The sequence below is a fragment of the Tinamus guttatus genome, unplaced genomic scaffold, assembly GCF_059628265.1.
Source record: "Tinamus guttatus ecotype Peru unplaced genomic scaffold, ASM5962826v1 Tinamus_guttatus_pri_ptg000240l, whole genome shotgun sequence".
NCBI classification, from domain to species: domain Eukaryota; kingdom Metazoa; phylum Chordata; class Aves; order Tinamiformes; family Tinamidae; genus Tinamus; species Tinamus guttatus.
The window spans coordinates 13,223,941-13,245,396 of NW_028288774.1; the positions used below are offsets into that span (position 1 = coordinate 13,223,941).

At 36.0% G+C, this 21,456-nt stretch overlaps 1 protein-coding gene across 1 annotated transcript in view; it reads left to right on the forward strand.

Moving 5' to 3' along the window:
• The first annotated feature begins 222 nt into the window (after window positions 1–222).
• Window positions 223–21,456, forward strand: part of DNAJC24 (DnaJ heat shock protein family (Hsp40) member C24) — a 31,444-nt gene continuing 10,210 nt past the window's right edge. Inside the window, exon 1 of the mRNA XM_010226630.2 lies at window positions 223–362. Within this exon, the coding sequence (XP_010224932.2) occupies window positions 255–362 (108 nt within the window). The 5' untranslated portion in view covers window positions 223–254. The remainder of the gene's footprint in view (window positions 363–21,456) is intronic.

Below are 21,456 nucleotides of genomic sequence, written 5' to 3' on the forward strand. Positions count from 1 at the left end.
AGAAATAGCTTACCCATTTGCTCTGTATTGTCAAATCTGTGGAGTGTTTTGGCCATGTGAATTAATAAACTCTTTTCTGCACTGTAGATTTCAAGTAGGCAGAGAGGTATGTGTGAGGATCATAGCCTTTTTCATGATCTCATAGTTTGCGTATTTCTTCACTTTTAATTTTACAAGTGTTCTTTTCAAGTTATAATTACTATTTTTTTTTTGTTTAGCAGCACTAAGAAAGGAGTTTCTTAGCCCCTTGGACTATGGCCTTTGAAAGGACTACTCGAAAGGACTGGTACAAAATTTTGGGTGCAGAGCCATCAGATAGTCTAACAGAACTAAAACGGAAGTACCAAAAGCTGATATTGTTAGTAAGTATGCTCTTGTTACCGAAATCATGAAAAAATAAATTTGTAAACCCATAAAGTAGTAACTGCAGACTTCATTTTACATTTTTTATATAAATATGATTAATCAGAGTATGTTTATAATATCACTTTACTGAGGTTGGTTTAAGTATGAAATAAACGTTGAGAGCTTACAATTTAATATATACAGAAACTGATAGTCTAGTTCCAAAATATCAATATATTCCCAGATTTGCTAAAAACTTGTGAATGAAGCCAAAAGTGTATTGACATAAATATTGCTTCCAGCACCTGATGGAACAAAAATCAGGCTTGCAGGTTGAGAAAGGTCATTTGTTCTTTGAAGTAATGTAATCATGAAATGCGTTAATTGGTATATGCTCTCTGCCATCATGCCTGCAGTCAGTGTCCCAAATGCAACACACAATAAATAGTAATTATCTTTAAAGAAGTCTTCATCTCAAGTTCTTCCTGACAGTCTGTAGTAAGGGGGTAGAAAATATATAGGGAAAAAAGTGCATAAATGTTAACTTAGGTTTTATTTGAAGGTTTCTGGTGCATTTATGTAAAATCACATTGTTGGTTAGCCACTAAGACTTCATGTTTTCTTCTTTTTATTTTTTTTCCGCTGTACTCGTAGTATCCATGCACAAGAATCTCAGAGGTTTGTCAGATTGCTTCATACTGTTCTTGGATCTCCTATTTTACTCCTTCCCCTGAGGTCTGAGTTTTTGGTCAAATTATGCTTTGGCCTGGCTTTCTGAGAAAAGGTCACATATGTAATTAAATTATCTCAATTGATTTTGATACTGTTTGCCATTTTCAACCAAATTTGATAGACAAATATAAATCCCAAGATAACTAAGTTCTCTTAAATTTCATGAAACCTGGTGAGCTGCTGGAGAGGAAAGGTGCAAATTAATGTTCCTGAAAAAAAGGAGGAGAGGAGAACTTGTTTATTTTGATTCTTTTAAATAACTGGTAGCTAGATAGTCAGCATTGGCAAGATGTTAGGTTAGCCATGCATATGTTCTCTTGCTTTAATTTCAGATGTCAGAATTAAAATGGTAAAAAGCTGGGGTTTTTTTTTCAGTGAGGTGAAGTAAGTGGCATTTTAGGAGAAATTAGGTTTGAAATAAATTGATTTTTCTCCTCCCCCTCTCCCCCGTCATATTTTTTCTAGCCTCCTTAAATTGTTTTCAAGGCTATTTCATCAATTAACACATTTTGATACCCCTACTTTTCAGCTGGGTTTCCTAAGCAATCCTGCTGTACATTAATTCCATCATATTAAAGGGCACTGAGATGAGCTAATGTGTTTAACAATGGATCTATGTATACTAATTAGATTAAGATCGTATATAAAGGATTATGCCAAGTTGTTTGCCACCTAAATAAAATAGAACAGAACTAAAACTACATTTCCTTTTTGTGTATTAACTTAAAAAATATTACTGACTTGTAGTGTTACATCACCATACTTCCATGTAATTATTTTGAAGCGTATAAAATGCTTCAAAATCCTGCAATTGCAACAGCCTAAACTTTGCTGCTGCTAAAGTAAAAGAAGGTAACTATTCTTTGGAATCTGTGCATTTCCAATGAAATGGGGAAATTTCCAATGAAGTGGGAAATGTTGGAGAAAACTGGAGTACTTTTTTCCCTCCTACGCTATTTGGTTCAGAAATCTTTTCCTGTTAGCAGTGACACATCTGTGTTCTCTCTCGCTTTCTCTTTTTTTTTTTTTTTCCCCTTTGTTCTTTTTTGTTTGTTTTAATTAAAAAGCCACATTGGCGCTCACTTGTAGTGTTTTCTCCAAGGCAGCTTTTCTGCTCCTTGTTTGTTGCTCTCGCCATATGTCCTGTCTCTGTTCATCTTTTTCTTTTAGCTGAACTGTTACAGAGATTTTCTTGTTTGTCTGTTTACTGATACAACATGCAATGCAGTCAGTCTAGCATGATGGTAATCAAACAGTTATTACTGTGTTATTAGTAAAAAAAAAAAAAAAAAAAAAAAAAAAAAATCAGTCGAAAGTGTAGATCTGGATTGACCTTACGTCTTACCTGTTGCGTCTGTTACTGTGAATTAGTTACTTTGCTCCCCCAGTAAAACTTGTGCTTAGCGCTCTTACTCACAAAGTACTCCCTTAGGGTTTTCTCAAGTTGTTGCTGGGGATTATCTTGGTATGGGCAGGTCTACATGCAGATGCACCAGACAATTCTTTGCATGGTGGTAGTGATTCAGTAGCGTAAGTCCAGGTTACAAGCTGCAATGGCAGATGGGTAGTTGTGTTTTCTGCTTGTGAAGAGGTTTCACAACAAATTGCACGGTCAATACAGGGAGTTCTAACTTAAGCATAGCTGCAGAAGTTAACCTTATGAATAACTGTACTGACCTAATTATTCTAAAATTCAAAAATTTATAAAATAGGTAAAGGAAGTCACAATTGGTGTGATATTAGTCTTTAATGGTGAATGTTCTAGACACAGATTTTTTCATGAGTATCAGAGATATCAATGGTGGAATTTATTTTTAAACATAATTCTGCTGTTAAAATAAAAATGGAAATGCCTGAGTCAAAGCTTCCTTGAGATGATCCCCAGTGTTTCATGTTGAGCATTTGCTTTTTGCCATCTGCTATATTCTGTATTTGTCAACACATGTATGCTTAGCATCTTGAGTGAACAGGCAGATGTAAATTTCCTGGACTAAGAAGAGTTGGAGATCTTGCCATATGTCATCCAAAAGAAATCTAAATTTGCAGATAAATAGGCTATTTTTAAAATAAGATCAAACTTTTCTGTGTGCTGGCCTTTTTTCATGTATGATAGTTTGTACTTTGTTTCTGAATGTGTAAAACTAACAGTGGGTAAAATTAGAATAATAACAGTAGGGTATTCAAAAAATAATTGTACCATCTTATTATTGCTACAGCTTTTGTGTTCTGGTCTAGGATTTTGTGGTCAAAATGTAAGCTGCCAGGTTGTTTTCATATTGTACCTGTGTTATACCTGAAAACTATTCTTTACAGAAAGTAAAGTCACCAGCCATAAGCTTTATCTCGCTGAAAATCAGGTGTCTATTCATGTTGATGCTGATGATATTATAGGATACCTTTCAACTGGAAAAAAAAATTATTGTGCAGGAAAATTATATGCTGCTGTTACAATGCGTGCCCTAATCTTAAAGAAAATCCATGTAATTTGAGCGTGGAGTATTCAAGATGCTCTTATTTTTAATATGGAAACGAGATAAAATGTGCCACTTAACACATTGGTACAAAGATTATCTTTTGATCAGAAGGGGTGGTGTGTGTACATAAATACAAACTGAGCGTTAAGATGATCACTTATGCTGTTTCAAAAAACAGAAAATTTGAAAATAGCATCAGATGTATGAGAGAATGACTGTCAGAAACATTAAAGAGGACATTAATAGAAGTTTAATGAAGAAAAATAATTTCAGGAGGAGATTGTTCAACTTTAGCTTGTGTAGAGGAAAGACATCTATCTCTGCAGAATAAAAACCACTGAATTGTACCAGGTTTATGTACACAACTACAAGGGCAAGCAATACAGTGGAGGTCATGTATGTAGAATTTCAATCTAAATTCAGTGTTACTTCTTGAAAGTTCCTGCCAGCTAAGGACTCTTTTGATGTTGAATTTAAGTTGAGAATTTGATGCCCATCAATGAAAACGCTTTCAGGTATGGGGTGTCAGAAGTCTTACAGTAATGCTTTTCATAATGAAGTTTGTCATTAGAGAGTAATCCAAGTCTGCTTGTTTTGTGATTTTATATTTTTACTATTTTTAGTAGCTTTTTGCAGATCTTTCATTTTTCATTTGTATGGCAGTATATTTTTTAGCGATACTTAGAAAATTAGCATGCCTCTGTAACTCGAGTAGCTGTCAGAAAACAGATTTTGCAATTTGACAATCTAAATAGAAGAACAAGCTCAGTGCAACCCAGTTATAGCTGATTGAAGTTAATGTAATTGCAGCAGAGAAAAATACACCACTAAGTTTGATACAAAGAAGGATTTTCTTTTTAGGTGTGTTTTGGGTTTGTTTACTGTGAGTGATTCTAGCAAAGTACAAGTGGGGAACTTGGCAAAACTGATTATTAATTTACGTAGCCTCTAAAGGAACCTGAGTATTCCCAAAGTTACTAGTTAAAAGAGCTTGATCAGCCGGATCATGGTTGTGCTGATGTTCCTGCTGATGTTTCTGCTATGGGACTTTTTGTTTAATTCTTTCACCTGATACTTTTTTTTTTTTTTAATACCAGAAGAGATCATTGTCATAATAATATTCAGTAATGGGTCTGCGGAAAAGAGATTTTCCCTGGCATGAACATGCTGCGATAATAGGAACTTCTGCTAATCTGAATGGTACCAGAAATTTATTGTATATGTCATGATAGTAGTTAAAAAGCCAAACGTTCTGAAGGTGCATTATGCCACCCCATACGGTGATGCAGACTGCCACGTCTGAGCAAAAGCTCTTGCTTGCTCTGCTGGAGTTGTGTGAAGATGTGGTGCAGGCTGCAGTTGGTCCGTGAGCCTTACATGCTCTCATTAGGGGGACTGACCAATGAGAGCATATGTCTGACACGATTAGGCAGCTGCCTAATCAAGCCAAGTGCCGGGGTAACCAATTAGTGCTCTGGTTGGTCAGCGACCAGCTGGGAGGGCTACCCTGGGCACATGTCCTAGGCATGGACAGGCTCAGAAAGGTGTCCTGATTTTCAGAAGTGAGGGGAGGAAGGGAAGCCCATGGCGGTAGCTGCAGGGAGGAAGGGAGAAGGGGTGCAGTGAGGTATCCCAGTAGGAAAAGGAGAACATAATAATACTGGGTTGGAGAGTCTGGAATCCTGACTCAAGTGAATTGGGTTTCCACCATATCTAGATATATATGGATTTTTTGTTTGTTTGTTTTATTATTTGGGTAAAAATGAAAACTTTTTACTTGATTTTTAAGAGCTAAGTACATTTTAACAATTGAACAATGTAAACATGTCTGTAGAAAAGTTATTTTTCACTTCTGTGTCATGAAATATAATAAAATATATAGAATCACAAAATATGCCAAAGAAGGGAACAATGTATTGCTTACTCAACCAGTTGATAAAGTCATATTAGTTTAGGCAGATTTCTGTATTGGATCTATTTACCTAGTATATTATTGTCTGCAGTTCATTTGGTATGATCATTGACTTCTAATACTTTTTTTCTGTAGTTTCCAGGTATATGTATAAGAATAGAATAGGCATCAGGCTACAGAAATATGATTTAACCAATGTGTAATTGACCTTCAGGGTCAATTTCTGTTCTGTAAAGGGCTCCAATTATGCCACTCCTGATAGTCTGTGGATTGATTATATAAATTATGGTTAGTAACAACATATATTAAGAATATAATCCATACTATATCTTTTGAAGACTTCTTGTGAAAGGTGTTCCATATTCACAGATATCTTACTTACAGATATTTGGTGTCCTGAGGTGCAGTAGGATTAAAATTTAAGATTAAAATAATTTAAATTTTGCAATTATTAAGATCTATAAAGGCACTTTTTTAGTGAATTTCTGCACTTTTGAAGACGCATAGTTTTATATGGTGTGCTTTTTAGCATCAATTAACGTCATTCATTGATCAGAAAAAGAGGTTTCTGTAGTGTCGTGTAGTAAACCATAAAGCCTAGTGGATTAGGATTAAATTATCTGTGCGTGATTCTGTCCTATGTTTAAAATATGTAATGTAAGTGTTATGGAAACAAATAAAAGCAACATTTTGGCTAAGACTTTTATTTTTCTCTGGATTTGAAGAGAAAGATTAACTAGTTAAAGTTTTGAGGGGAGACCGAGCAAGTGTTTCTTTCTAAAATAAAGAAGTCCTTGTCTTTTGTCATAGTTGGCTATCAATGAATTTCCTATTGCTAAAGAAAAACACCACACAGTACAGTGTACCTGTACTCAGTGTACCTATGCCTTCTACAAATGATGTTATCAAAATTCAAGTAAAGAAAACCTTGGATTATTCCTACGCAGTTAACGCATTTACCTTAGGCGATGGCTTTCATCTGCATCTATGACTATACCCTCCTTAAGTGAGTATGTTCTGTAAAGACTAAGACTGTATATACAAAGTGTTTAATAGAGTGCTTAAATGTCAGTGGCAATTGACAATTTAATCAAAAGATCAATATTAAAATTGAGTTAAGGGATTGGAGGTCATTATTTTCATGTGATTTCCTTGAGTCATCTACAAAGTATGTATTTTAGTATTTATCAAAAATCAAAGTCAAAGTCAAAATTGTTTTGCCCCTGCAAATGGAGAAAAGAATACAAAACTCAAATTAGATGTTAACTTACCTCAAGCAAGTAAACAATGCAGACATGCATGTTCCCTCAGGTGTCAGTAAATCTAACCCAAACTAGATGAAAGCTTATGATAAAGCATATGGATTATGTTTGTAATTGTTTTGTCAAACTTTGTAATAACTGAATGCTTGTTATTATTTATTTATTTGTATATACCAGTGAGATACTGATGGAATAAAGGAGTGTTAGTGTTCTCAGCAATACTCATAGCATTTTCCATGGCCTCTGACTGGAAGATTTGAGACTTTTCAAGATATTTTAGATATATTGGCACTGCCGAAGATATGAATGAATAGTCAAGTTTGGTTTTACTCGGATATGTATATTTACTCTTGTCTCTCTCTGGTTAAGCTGCCTTATGAAAGGTATGTGGTTTCTTGATGAGTTTCATACCCAAATATTTTCCAAATTGCTAAATTTTGCTAATATTATACTTTTTAAGGTGCACACAAAAAGCTTAATTCAACTGGTGTAATCTGTCATTTTGAGATCCCCCATGTTCCGAGTACGGTAGTCTTACATATTCTTCCCAGAGACCAGAAGAGGAGGAGGAATCCCTGTGGTTACTCTCATTATTTTCCTTCTATTTGGAAATAGGTATATTTTTGCTAGATGAAAAATTTTAATCACGATTTCTTTTGTCTTTTAAGCTTTTCATGAAGCAGGAAACTATTTGATATTTTTAGGTTAAATTCAGTTGCAAGCAATTAGGCACATCCAGCCTTCTGAATTTTTGTTTTTTTCAACTCATGACAGAGAAGACTCAAAATTGATGATCTAAGTTTTTCCAAGATGTCCAAGATGGACTACTTGTTCCTACAGCATGATGGGAGTTGATTTCCTTTGCCAGTGCAATAGTTACCGTCTTCATCAGGAGAAAGTTCCTAGCAAGAATCTGCAATTACTTGTTTTTGTAGCAGGAACTGGAGTGTTATATTGACCAAAGTGGAGACCCACTAGCAATTATTAAGACCAATAAGAGAGTGAGAGGACGAGAGAAATACCCAGTCCGGTAGCATCATGATAAAAGTAATTGCGCCTTAGAAAAGGATTTCAGTCATATATGATGTAAACTTCAGACTTTTAACAATTCAGTGCAGAGAAAGAGGTAATGCATAATTAGAAATACTTTTTAGTGTGAGACCAGTTCTGCAATCAAAAGACTTTGCAACTTTCCTTGAATTGAAAGTACTTATTTCTTTAAAGGTTAAAATTTACTTCAATAGCAGTGTTGCTGAAGTATAGTCAGAATTACAACGGCAATCCTGTGATTACTGCACTTAATTTTAAGTGTTTTTTTTTTTTTTTCCTAAAAAGTATGCAGAAGATTGGGATTTCAGTACCAAGTGCTAAATTTAGAAAGAGAAAAGCACATCTGTCTTCAGGTTTTTTCAAATGACTCTCAATTCAGATTCATGCTAAACTTGCCCAGATATTAATTTTTATCAGTGAATAATAGAACCTTACAACACCCTGATTAGAAGTTAGTGTTGACAGCTAATATGATTTGAATGTGAAACATAATTTGAAGAAATTTTGGCTTAGTCATAGAGTTGAGGATGTTTAATATATTTTTTAAAAGAACTAGATGCAAATTAGCAAGTCTGGACAATGTAATATGTTCTATATATATTTTAATTACCTTTTCTGCAGTAATAATTTTCAAGAATCATTAGCATCAGACTGATAGCATCAGCCTTGTGCAGGTGCTAGGGAAGACCTGTTGTGATCTGCATTGTTGTTGCATCTTCTTGTCTAATAGAATTGCTATAAACATACAGATTTAGTGCTAGTATTTTATTCTCTCTAGTTTGTATCTGGCAAGTTGGGGTGTCTATGGATGTTTTTCTTTTAAATTGCTGATAGGATGATGATAATATTATAATGATTAATCTTATGAGTAATTAAAATGAGTGGGGTTTGGGGATATTTTGTTTATTTCATCTGAATGGAGTCCAAATACCTGAAGTTGCAGCAAGCATTTCCTTATAGTAAGAGCAATAGCAACAATGATAAATGAAATATTTCTGTTCTGTTAGTTCCTATTTGTCACAAGAGAAACTGGAGACCTGTTGTGCTGAATCAGTTGTGTATAACTGTGATTATCTGTGCCCTGAAGGTATGGGAAAAAGGAATAACGTGCATAAAACAAAACAACAACAACAAAAACTTAGCTGGACGTCATAAAAGGAGGTCAATTTGATACCTGCCTTATGATTTTGGATTGTGGATTACTGGAGGGAGGAAAAAGGGAAAAGGATGAATGCAGTTTCCACTAGCTAGTTGAGCAGTATGAGCAGTATTATAAAAACATCATAGAGAAGAAAAGAAAAGACAAAAAAAAAAAAGGCATTTCCTATGAATAGGAATGATCTTGGGGCTAGGCAGTGGAGGTGTGAATTGGTGTCAAAGTAGACACAGGTAAGGTAGGAAAAAACCAAAGCTTTAAAAAAGCCTAAATGTTTTCATTTAGGGTGAGGAAAGGAGGAGAAATGGGTTGAAGTAATAAAATTCCTTGCTTTTTGTTCCAGACACTTTTGGATAGACATCCTTTTCAGGAGTTGAAATCCACTTTCTGTGTGAAAGGGGTGTGTGTGCCACAAGGTATTTTTCACTTGCTGTTTCTCCCCTTACAAGTGGAAGAAAGCAGGTTATTACTATGTTGCCTGCTAACTTCAGGCATTCAGTGAATATGTTGAAAGGATTGATTGTGGGATAAGACAGCAGGTTTAAGACCTGGACCATTCTTTCCGTGGGAGTGAGCAAGTTTGTAAAGTTTATAGTTTCTGAGCGAGTGCTTTACTGCAAAAGCATTGAAATAAAAAGTAGATTACCAGATAGTAGATTTCCCTAGATTCTTGCTGTGTGAAGCTCTTCAATATTGAATTGTGTTAGTTACTTAGTAAGGGCTAGTCTACAAAAATGTAAACAAGTGTTACCCTGATCCAGTCAATGTCTTCATGCATAAATTCAGATATCCAAAGGAAATATAAAACATTTCTGATACCTTTTCAAATTCAGCATTTTGAGTCTTCGAGTCTCGCAAATCAATCAACTTGCATCTTGTTTTATTCTTTATGTGTGAATTAGGGTACGTCTAAAGGGGCAGTTCCCTTTAGAAAGCTTATAGGGGAGGAAAAATGAAGCAAATCTTAAAAAAACAGCAATAAACTTATCTTGTTTTGATTTCCATGTTTCATAATGGCAGCATAGTGCAAAGAAACAATGAAATATCTTTAATGTCACCCTCTAGTAAGCATTAGGTGGCAGTAGTGTGTTGTATTTGGCGACAGCTTTGCGGGTTTTTTTTATATCTTCCACAATATTTATGGCAGTGTAATAAATGAAGAAAAAATATTTTATTTTTAAAGTTGTTTATAAAATACTGATCTAGGGTTGTTCTGGCTGTATGTGACTAAAGGCAGCTGTTGTTTGGACTTTTCTTGTACATGTAGATGTAATTAGAATACTATTGTTTTTGGACAATATTCATGGCTTGTTTTCTTATACAAGCAACCTACCAGTGATAACATAGCTGCAAGTATTCTGATGAGACGTATATTATTAATGGTTAAATTTGTTTAAATTTGCAGTCTTTTTTGTAACCATTTCAAATGGTTACCATTCATTCATTTACCATTTTCAAAGTTAATATCGCCTGCTAGATGAAATATTTTGTTTGTTAATATGCTTGTTCTATAGGCATAAGAAAAAAAAAAAAGACTTAGGCTCAAGAAAGTATTGGCAGGAGCATAATTAACCTTGGAGCATAGAGTTTCTATTGCTGCTCCAGATCTGGTTCAAGATGAATTGTAGTAGAGTTAACTCGTGGCCTTTAGGAGGTCCTTCCCAGCTCCTCCCTCCTCTCACAGGTAAAGAAGCTCAAGGAATTTGGAACTGGTGTTGCATTGTATTAATTTGGCAGAATGATCAATTAATAGAAGAGGAGCATGAAAGTGTTGACAGAACATGCTACCTAATTAGTACCTGACGAACCACGTAGGCCACAGCAGAGTGTAATGTTGCTTCGGGATGGCCGCATGCGAGACCTTTCTGTGCAAAATGAAGGCTGTAAAAAAGCTTGAAATAAAATATATATATTTATTTCTGGTTAATCCTAGTGAAGGAAGTCTTCACGGCTGAACACTTCCCTTGTGAAGCTGGGGATACTTAGCACTTGACAGAGAAAGAAGCATCGAGCCTTTGTTTTGTAGGAGTCTTGCTCTTAGAAGTCACGTAGGCTTTCATTTGCGTTGTGTTTTTTTATGTAAGAAAAAATGTATGCTATGGTCAAAAAAGATTAAATATTTTAAATTCTATAATTTTATTTGTCCTACTTCAGAGTAATAATTAGGACTAGTAAGATTTTTGATGGCTTGTGTGATAGAAAGGCAACTAGAATAATTTCAAGTCGAAAGAATGTAGCACACAAGGCATTGAGGTTCACCTATAACTGGTCTTCTATTATGTATTTGAAATAGTTTTTCAATGGAAAATGGAGTAGCTGGAAATTGAAAAGCATTTTGAGTTTTTCAAGATTTATTCAGATACTGATAATTAGCTTCATTCATATGTCTGTTCATATTGATAATTCATATTGCTTATTCAGAAATTCTCCTTTTTCCACAGTAAAAGAAAAAAATATGTTCTTAGGGAAATATTTTTTTTCAAAATGAAAATATTTTCTCTATCACTTTAAATTTCTCCCTTTTTTTCCCCCCTGAAATAAGCCACCTTACTTTTTAGAGTTCTTCTCTTGAATAAAAGTGCTTTATGTATGGATTACTGTAGACTAGTTCATTTTATTTATTTGTTCTTTTTATCTTGACCTGTTTTAATGATTTCACATGGTACAGTTGAAAAATGGCTTCTTTCTCTGACCTTCCAGTGAGTGCCACATGGTGGGGACGAAGTGCATGGTTGTTACCTTCTTACTTGACCAGCACAGGTGGCTAATGTACGTGCCTCTTTTTAGTTATGCAAAATTTCAAATTTCAATTTAATAAACAATGATATAACTTACAAAATATGAAGGACTCACTTTTTTTCATAGAAATCCATTACAAAATGGATTCTGCAAGAAAAAAAAATGAACAGATTTCAACCCTAAAGCAGTAGCAGCTAGTCTGTATAGGTTCTGTACTGCGCTCACAAGCAGAGTAAATGATCATTTGGATTCAGTGTGTTTTTTATCCTTAAGTATAATTACATAGTTTTGGCATGTTCTAATTTCATTATAGAGTTTCTCTTTTGTGCAGTTTTCAGCAGCGAAACTGTTCAGCTTTGTGTTTTTGTGCTCTATTCACTAGTCTAGAACTTCGAGTAAATACTGAATAATTTAACTAAAAATATTTTCAAAAGTCTTATAATGGCATAGTATAGAATTGGATATTAGCAAATTTTGGGGGACGGTAAGGATGGGACACAACTTTATTGTTTTAGGCTTAATTGTAGAACGCCAAATGCACAAGGTTGATGTCATGGACAGTTCTGAACATAAACTTATTGAGCCTTGAGACTGACAGAGAGAAAATGCCTGGTTTTATAATAATATCACAAAATTGGAGGCCTTGACCGGCACGCTTTAAACTGCCTGAGGACATAGATTTCATGGAGTATACCTGTTGTCGGAAACCTGAAGTCAGTGAGAACTTTGCCACTGAGACAAGATTTTTCCACTAGCTGTGATGCTGGTCTGTTAGGTTCCTAAACTGTAACACGAGACTTTCAGATATACCTATCTGGATCAAAGTATTATAAGCAGCAAAACTTTCATTTTTCAAATGTATTTTTGGAAAGGAGATAGGCTGCACTTACCTTAGTTGTCCAAACTTCATTGGAAAGCTATGTGAATCACTAGCTTTCTGTGGGTAACAAAGATGGAAGTTGAGTACAGATATTCAGAATGTCAGCCTATTGTATTGTTTTGATTCTTGAAATGACCTTAGATTAATTTTTGATTTCTTCCATGTTTACAGATGTGGTTTAAACTTTGTGGTCATGTGACCAGATTAGGGAATCTTGCTTCAGAAGTTTCTCTCTTAAAATGTGTGATCTATAGATAGTGAGAGAAATTAGTACAATTACATTGAGCCCATCTTTAGAAGTTTATTTCTATTAATTTGTGGTCATTTGGTCAGATCTGTGCAGATTTTTGTTGTTGGTTTGAATCTAGCCAGAGCCGATGGTGTCTTAATTGCTACCACAGAGCAACCATTTGGCCTATGTGAAATGAGTATTGACATTCCCAGTGGATGACTGTCTGCTTTGCAGAAGGTACCAACAAAGTTTTCATTAATTGGTCCCTTTGTTGGTGTTTATGGAAGAGAGGCCAAAAGCTGCATATGAACAGACACTCTATGTCAGGGGTGAGATTTACTGGCAAGGCTGGTAAGGAAACTGGTATATACAACATCGTAAGCAAGGGGAAAGGACTTTCCTCCGAATAGCAGCCAGCCTGGCATTAAATTTACTCAGATTTTTTAGAAAGGCAGGGAAATATAACAAGAATTCACAGACAATAGTTGGAAATTAAATAGGACAAAACTGGTTAATGTTATGCTTCTTTAATGTCGACTGTCTTTCAGGGTTCTTTTAATATGATGTGAAGTGTTATGATGAGCTCTGTAGTCTACAGACAAATTTGCATGGATCTATGAATACTTCTGTCGGATGAGAACATCTGACAGTTTTTTGTGTCCTGACCTCGTTAGCTTAACCTGTATATAATAACAAGCATAATTGAAAATGTATAAAGACAGCATAAAACATTGAAAATATAATTTGCAGTTTTAATATAGTTCATGTTAATACCTGAATTTTGGCTTATTGTCGTGTTAAAAGACCTGGACTTCGTTATATTTTGCAGCATATACCAGTCGTGATGTGCATTTTGTCATTTAGCACAGCATGCTAGCTTGTTGCTAAACTTTGTGTATACCAAGACTTTGTGTCAGTCTCTGTCTGATGTTTGCCCAGTTATGCCCATCTTGTCTTAAAAATAATTTATTTTTATTATGTAGAATAAAATAGTAGGTGTGACTTATTAATCAAAGTGTCATATGTGTCCTTGAGAGAGAATTCTGACTCTGAAATTGGAATATGTTGGCACTATATTGAGGTTTTGATACAGGAATATATATGATAGAACCCTTAAATACTGATAAAGAGATTTTAAAAGGACTTGTTATTAACTTGTGCAATTCCAATCAGTAGGCACATTTCATTTTATTGGATTTCTAGCCATAGATTTGGTCATATTAGGGGAAGATCATGGCTTGGGTTTCTCTCTCACGCTGACCACTTTCATCCTTTCCTTCCCCTGCATTCTTTCCTTCTTCTGAACAGCCTGTTATCTGATTCTTCTCTTGTCCCCTTGCTGTCACTCATCCAGCTCTCTATCAGCAGAAATTGATGTCACTGCTCACTGCTGTTTTGTTGTAGCATCACATCCTTATCCATGATGATTTCCATTTTTGTGATCGTAATCCAACAAGCCCTTTAAATGTATCTTTTCTAACTTCTACCTCTTCTGTCTGCAGTGTTGATACCATTTTTCATGAATGAATTGTATCCTTGTTGGATGATGAAGCACTGCCTCTTCTGTAATGTTTGGAGTCCCACCTCCTTGACCATTACATAGTATCTTTCATCACTCCTTGTTTTTTTAATCTAAATTCAGATTATTCTGCAAATTCCTCAAGGTATTGTAGTGTAGAAAAAGATCATTATGGCCTCCTGTCTACTTTCATCTTAGTTCTGCTCTTTAATCATAATAGAAAAAGTAAATGGATAATTCTTACTTTTCTGGAAGTCTTCCTCTGTCTGCATTATTTTAAAGAGGGAAATGGGATAGGGATGCAAAGATACAGAGAGATACAAAGTTGCCTCTTATTTATCACTTGGATTTAGTCATTAAAGGTAGACCGTGCAAAAGTGCAGGAGTGTTTAATGCAGGTAAGTATGACAGGTAAGACTGTTGAAGTCTTAGGGCATAGGGCACTCGAGACCCGAAAAAAAAAAAAAAAACCCACAAGATTTGCATCTAGATTTAATCAGATTTAATTTGATTTGTCAAAGTGATTCCCTGGTGAAAGTACATATAATTTCTGTGCTTAAAATCTCCTCTAATTTGATGATTTAGTTTAGAAATTCACTATTCTATAACTACTGTTAACTTGGTGGTCCCTTTGACTCATAGTATGAAATCCAGAATAGTCTAATCACTTTCTTTTTAGCTCTGTTTTTACTTTTGAATTTTAGAGCCTTAATGATAATTTCCCTTGGGGGGAAAAAAATCTGAAAGATGAATAATAAAAATAGAAAAGTCTGAAACTTCTCTGAAATTATTGTCTTGGGAGAGGGAGGCTAAGATTTAATGCAGTTGTGTGGTTCATTTTCTTTTAATGCTACTTCTCATTTTCTGTAGAATGTTTTCCAAATGTTTGACAGCTCTGCCTGAAATAGTGAAAAGTAGGGCAGGCAAAGCCATGGCGAATGAGTGGAGCGTACTCCACTTTTCATCTCTAGAATCACTTGAAGTGGATCTACTTCAGTCAGAAAGAATAGGAAAAATATTTTTTTACATAGAATCACTTAAAATTAAGTTTTACAGATACCAGCAAACTTAATATTTTAATAAATTAGAGCCTTTTTTCATAATTTAAATTGGACAAGAGCAGAAACAGTAGTATTTAAAGCATTCTGCTTTCCAATGTGGAATTGGAATGTGGTGCTTTTTAAGTTGTTTTTTTTTTTTCTTTACGTTGAATATCTTTATACACAGGGCAAAATGAATCACAGTGTCTTAGAAACTATAAATGGAAATAAATAGGGTTCTCTTACCTTTTCTAAGTATCATTCCTTTCAATTTGTTATGTGGAAAAGTAGTTACTAAGTAAAAGTTTAATTATAGAGAGTCTTTCAGTTATTTATTCCACACTAAGTGAGAGATTCCAAATTTAGCGTAAAATCAATGTCTGTATGCTTACCTCTGTATCCTTCACCAATAATCTCTTGTATTAAGCTGAGTCTCACTGGGTAGGTATTAATTTCTTTTGAGGAATAAATTCATTAGCACCAGTAAGAACTGTATGCATTAAATTGATTTTACTAGAGGTTTTTAACTTGCCAATTTAAATTTGATTAAAATTAATCAACTCCCTTGCATTTATTGCACAAAGTTAAGCAACTAGTATGAGTGTTAGGAGGATAGGGACCTTAAAGTGTCACCTCTGTCCTGCTCGATTTTGCTCAACCAGATCACAGAACCACAGAACTTCCTGTGTTTCAACTTACACCCGTTATCCCTCGTCCTGTCACTGGCCAGCACAGAGAAGAGCCTGGTCCCATCCTCCCTACAATCATCCCTCAGGTACTTGGACATGTTGATCAAATCTCCTCTCAGCCTTCTCTTCTCCAGACTAAACAGGCCCAGCTCTCTTAGCCTTTCCTCAGACGATAGATGCTCCAGTCCCTTAATCATCTTCATGGCTTTCCGCTGGAGCCTCTGTAGAAGCCCAGTGTCCCCCTCTCGTACTGGGGAGCCCAGAACTGCACCCAGTGCTCCAGGTGCGGCCTCACCAGAGCTGAGCAGAGGGGCAGGATCCCCTCCCTTGACCTGATGCAGCCAGGATCCCATTGGCCTTCTTGGCCACAAGGACACATTGCTGACTCATGGGTAACTTGTTGTCAACCAGGACTCCCAAATCCCTCTCTGCAGAGCTGCTTTCCAGCTGGTCAAGCCCTAATCTGTCCTGGTGCCTGGGGTTATTCCTCCCCAGCTGCAGGACCCTGCACTTGCCCTTGTTGAACCTCATGAGGTTCCTCTCTGCCCAACTCTCCATCCTGTCTAGGTCCCTCTGGATGGCAGTGCAGCCCTTGGGAGTGTCGGCCACTCCTCCCAGTTTGGTGTCACCTGCAAACTTGCCATTTATCACCACCCTCTGGGCTCTGCCATCCAGCCAGTCCTCAATCCACCTCACTGTCTACTCATCCAGTCCACATCCTTTTCCTTGGCATACCTAGAGATGGTCTCTAGGATGAGCTGCTCCATCACCTTTCCAGGGACAGAAGTGAGGCTAATGGGCCTGTGGTTTCCTGGCTCGTCCCTCTTGCCCTTATTGAAGACTGGAGTGACGCTGGTTTCTTCCAGTCCTCCCCTTCTCCCCCGTCCTCCATGACCTCTCCAAGATGTTGGAGAGCGGCTGAGCAACAACCCCCGCTGGTTCCCTCCGCACTCTTGGCTGCATCCCGTCCAGTCCAGTCTGCCTAAATACTCCCTAACCCAATCCTCTTTGACCAGCAGCAAGTCCTCCTCTCTCCTGGTTCTCTCTCTTGTCTCCTGGCTCTGTAGTTCATGGGGACTGGCCTTAGCAGTAAAGCCAGAAGCAAAGAAGGCATTTAGTAACTCTGCCTTCTCTGCATCCTCCACCACCAAGGCACCCTTCCCATTCAGCAGAGGATTAACATTTTCCCTAGTCTTCCTCTTGCTGCTGATGTATTTAGGGCAGATATATAGGGAATTTTTTGGAATGAGGGTTCTTTGGGTCTGTAGGTGTGGTTATTGAGGTTTAATATCATTACAGTGGTTGACCACATGGTCCTTAACTTCCACATAGTTCAGGATTCAATTTTGCAATTCATGAAGTGCAGAAGGGACCACAGAAGAGAAGGAAGGAAGAGATTATGAACATAGCAGTTGGTAGCAGCCCAGTATATAAACAACATGGGTGAAAACTGTCTATCTTGTATACACTATAAGAAAAATATAGTATTGTCTAGAGAGAAAGCACCCCAAGAGGTCATAAAGTGTAATTTGAGTGGTGTTTAATTGTTGAACTCTTTTAGGGATGATTGTGAGACATAAAGGCAACAGTTTGCAGCTCTTGATTTGCAGGTGTTGGATAATAATGAAATGCCAGGATCAGTGAGAAGGTAACAGACAAGTAGAAATTGGGATCCCATCAATATATGGTGGGCTCTAAATAATTCAGAGCATGTCTGTAAGTTGTTTATTTGGTGAATTTAACATTAATACCTTTCTGGTAATTGGGACAGAGCAAGTTTGCCTGTTTGCTTTCGTGTTTTGCATTTTGTAATAGTTACTAAAGGCAATCAATTAACATAATGAAATACAGTTAATTCCCCTGAATTCTAAAAATGTTTTGTGATTTTTTTTTTCCCCAAACATTCAGATATTTATATAACTACAGAGATATAATTCAGACTATTTCAGAGCATGTTTGCCAGTTGGTATCCTGTTCACTGTTGTACCCAAATGACAGAAATGTACAGTCCAGAGTATTTAAAAACTAGTGGGGGTTAAATACCATCAAGCAGATATTCTGGAAAGGTAAAATAAGAAATGATATTGCAATTGAAAAATGTATAGTTCTAACCTTGTATTAGTCTGTCTGTTTTTTGTTCAGCATTAAAAATATGAATCATCATCTAGTTTTACTGTTTAACTGGGGTTTTTAATTTGAACTTTGAATTTTTAGGGTTTTTTTCCAGAAATTGTCAGAGATTTTGAAAACCTAAAAAGAAATTTCAAGCCTTAGATGAAGACATAGTATCTTTAAGGAATACTGTGGTGATGTGATAGTTGTGAGAAATGTCAGAGTTACCAATCTTGTATATATAAGATAGATTTTTACAGATAAAAGATAAACTGATATATTTCCACTTCGAACTTTTTAACTACTGCCTTTTTTTAAAACTACTTTTTAACAATGACAGTAGTTACAAAGCATCATGTACTTTAAAGGAATACAAATTTCAGACAGCCTTCAGCAATGAAAAGAAGCTAACAAATTTCTACTATTACAAGTATAAAAAAGAAAAGCTAGATTAGACATAATGTCTTTCTCCTTTCTCTCCTCCCTCTCTCATGTTCAGATAAACATCTTTAGTAAAGTCCTATTTAGTAGTAGCAGTAGTAAGCAAAGAATACTATTTATATGTATCTATATAGGTAAATGGAACAGTGTATTTGATCTGTAATATCCACCATCTTCATCTGTAAAATAGAGAAACAATGTAATTCCTTGGAAAGGATTTTCTGAAAATTCATGTCTTTACTATGTAAGCTATATGAATGAAAGGCATTAAAAATGTCAAGTTGTGTAAATATGCTGCTTACAAAGCTGTACCTTACAACATACTGTATTTCTGTATGCTCATATGATCTGCAAAATATTAACTTGCTAACTGAGCCGCTTGAAAAAGTGTCGATGGAACAACCGAACAACCGTAACAACCAAAAAGGCTTGGGAGTCAACAAAATTAAAACAACTTTAAATTATCACAATAATAACAATATTATTAATAATAATAAATGCCTGGCCTAACTGTGGCTGCAAACCTCTGGTTAATTCCTGAATGCTGACTGGTGGGGGTGTGGGAATGTTACTCTGAAACTTTTAAGCAAAACCCTCAAATCTTACCCTGGCAGAAGGCAAGGGAGTATGCTTGTCCACCCCCACCATCTCTGACTCACATGTAAAAAGACTGAAAGAGCAGTTGTAAAAATCTTTCTGTAGTGCTTCCGTGCCAGGTCTTGGAGTTAGGTACCTATTGCGTATCTCCAAGATGAAAAACATACAGGAACTGACTAATCAACATGTCATACTCCACCTTCTGTTCTACTTGCACATGTAGAAATGTCACGAGATGAATATTCTTGCCACAAAAAGCTTAAGATCTAGACATGAACAAAAGGCAACAGACACAAAGACACGAAACAGTGAGAACATGAGTACAGTTTTGCTGCACAAGCACTTTCTCCAGGCTTTACTGGGATATCTTTTCCAAGAGAGTGACTGTGTCATGGACAGCATGATAAAACACAGTGCGACTTCCTTTAAAACTTAGTAAAGGGAGATAGAAATATGTAACATGGAGCAGCTGGGGAAGGAGAGAATAGTAAGAAGACTAAAGAGACACAGTCGAAGCATCATGCTAAGAATTCATTTTTTTTGCTGTAGTTTCCTGAATGAATATGAGTGGAAAGATTGCATTTGTCAAGATCTCAGTTAAAAAGCTTAGTTTTATAGAAGGAATTACTGCAGCTTAGAAACATTATGCATAAAGAGCCAGGAAGATTTAAATATAGCCTAAGTGCAATAATATAGCTGAAAATAGTGCCCAGGTGACAGGTATGAATGACACTTTAGAAGATAATTTGCACAATTATTGAGAAATGAGATTGCAGGAGACATTGGGTGGCTCTAACAGTTTGAGTAACAACTTATAACTGGATGCACAGAAGGAGACAGAAGCTAATAATTTAGGGTACAGGGAGATGGATTGAACAGAGAAAAGACTTGTCAGTTTTCATTAGGGAGCTTGTACACATTTGCAGCTGAGATTAACCTAATTCAGAAATAAGGCTGACAGGAAAAGAGGAAGAGATCAGAAACTTCTTTCACATTTACCTCCTTCAAACCAAATCAGAAATCCCTGGCTGGTTTCTCAGAAGAACATGCTAGAGGGGTGGAAGGATGGGTATGAAAACCAAGGATGGGTGAAGAGAGCAAGGGGAAGAACGTGGTTGGCAGTATCTGAAATGGATACAGACAGAGTATAAACTTCAGATATTAGTACATCAGTTGAAACCTTGGCAAGGAGTTGACTGCGGTTGACATCTGTGCTGACTGAAACAAGGTCTAAAACGATTGAAAGAGAGACACCTGGACTTCTCATTTGTGGTCTTGGAGGAGAAAGAAGAGAAGCCCAAGAGAAGGAGAGAGAAGGTTTTTATAGAGCAGAGACCAAAATAGCTTTTTGCTCTTCTTCAGTAGTAGATTCTTTTATAAGGTTGTTGTATATTGATAACTAATCATTGATAACTAATATAGGTTCCTAAAAAACTTGGAGTGGATCAAAGCATTTACTATTGAAAAAAAAATTCAGATATTTTTAAGTATCTTTTATTTATATTGTTGCTTTGAGGTGTAGTTTGTGGGTGCATAAATCAAATGTATTTAAAAGTAGTGTGGCTAAAAGGAAACCATGTTAAGTCTTTAATGCAATCCTACTATTTCTGAGTGGTGTACTTATTAAGCATGATTAAATGAATGACCTTTCACAATTAAGGTCCACAATCAGGCTGCAATGTTTTAAAATGCTATTAAAATAGAAGGCAATTGGAAAATTCATGTTTTTATAAAAACAGCCTAAAACCAAATAGTTTAAGTAGTAATTTCACTTGGTGCATGCCGTCAGAGCATGGTGTGAATTTAGTGTCTCCCAAATAAAGGCATAATTACTCATTTCTTTGTTAGCTGTATGGAATACAATGACTAAAGACTGTGACCAAAATTTGTTGACTGGTTTATGCCTGAGAATTTTGTCATTCTTATTTGAGGAGATCAAAAAGGGGTATCTACAAGATAAGCCTCAGCTCACAGCTGTGCTGCAGCCATATTTTCAGCAGGTTAAATGCTAGTCCTCAGTCTTGAATGCAGAGGGCTTGCTCTATGATAGAGCAAAAATGAGCTTGCAGATACAACCATTTTACATGGAAAAACAGATGTGAAAAAAATTGAGGTCAAAGATGAATTTTTTGCTTGTAGGGCCCATTCGCTTGTTGTTTGGGGGCTCTATCCAGATAATACCCATCAGTGCCAATGATGGTTGCACGTGTCAGTGAGGAAAGAGACTCCACTAAAAGTGGCACTTTCAAATTCTGATGTTTAATTTCTAAAACTAA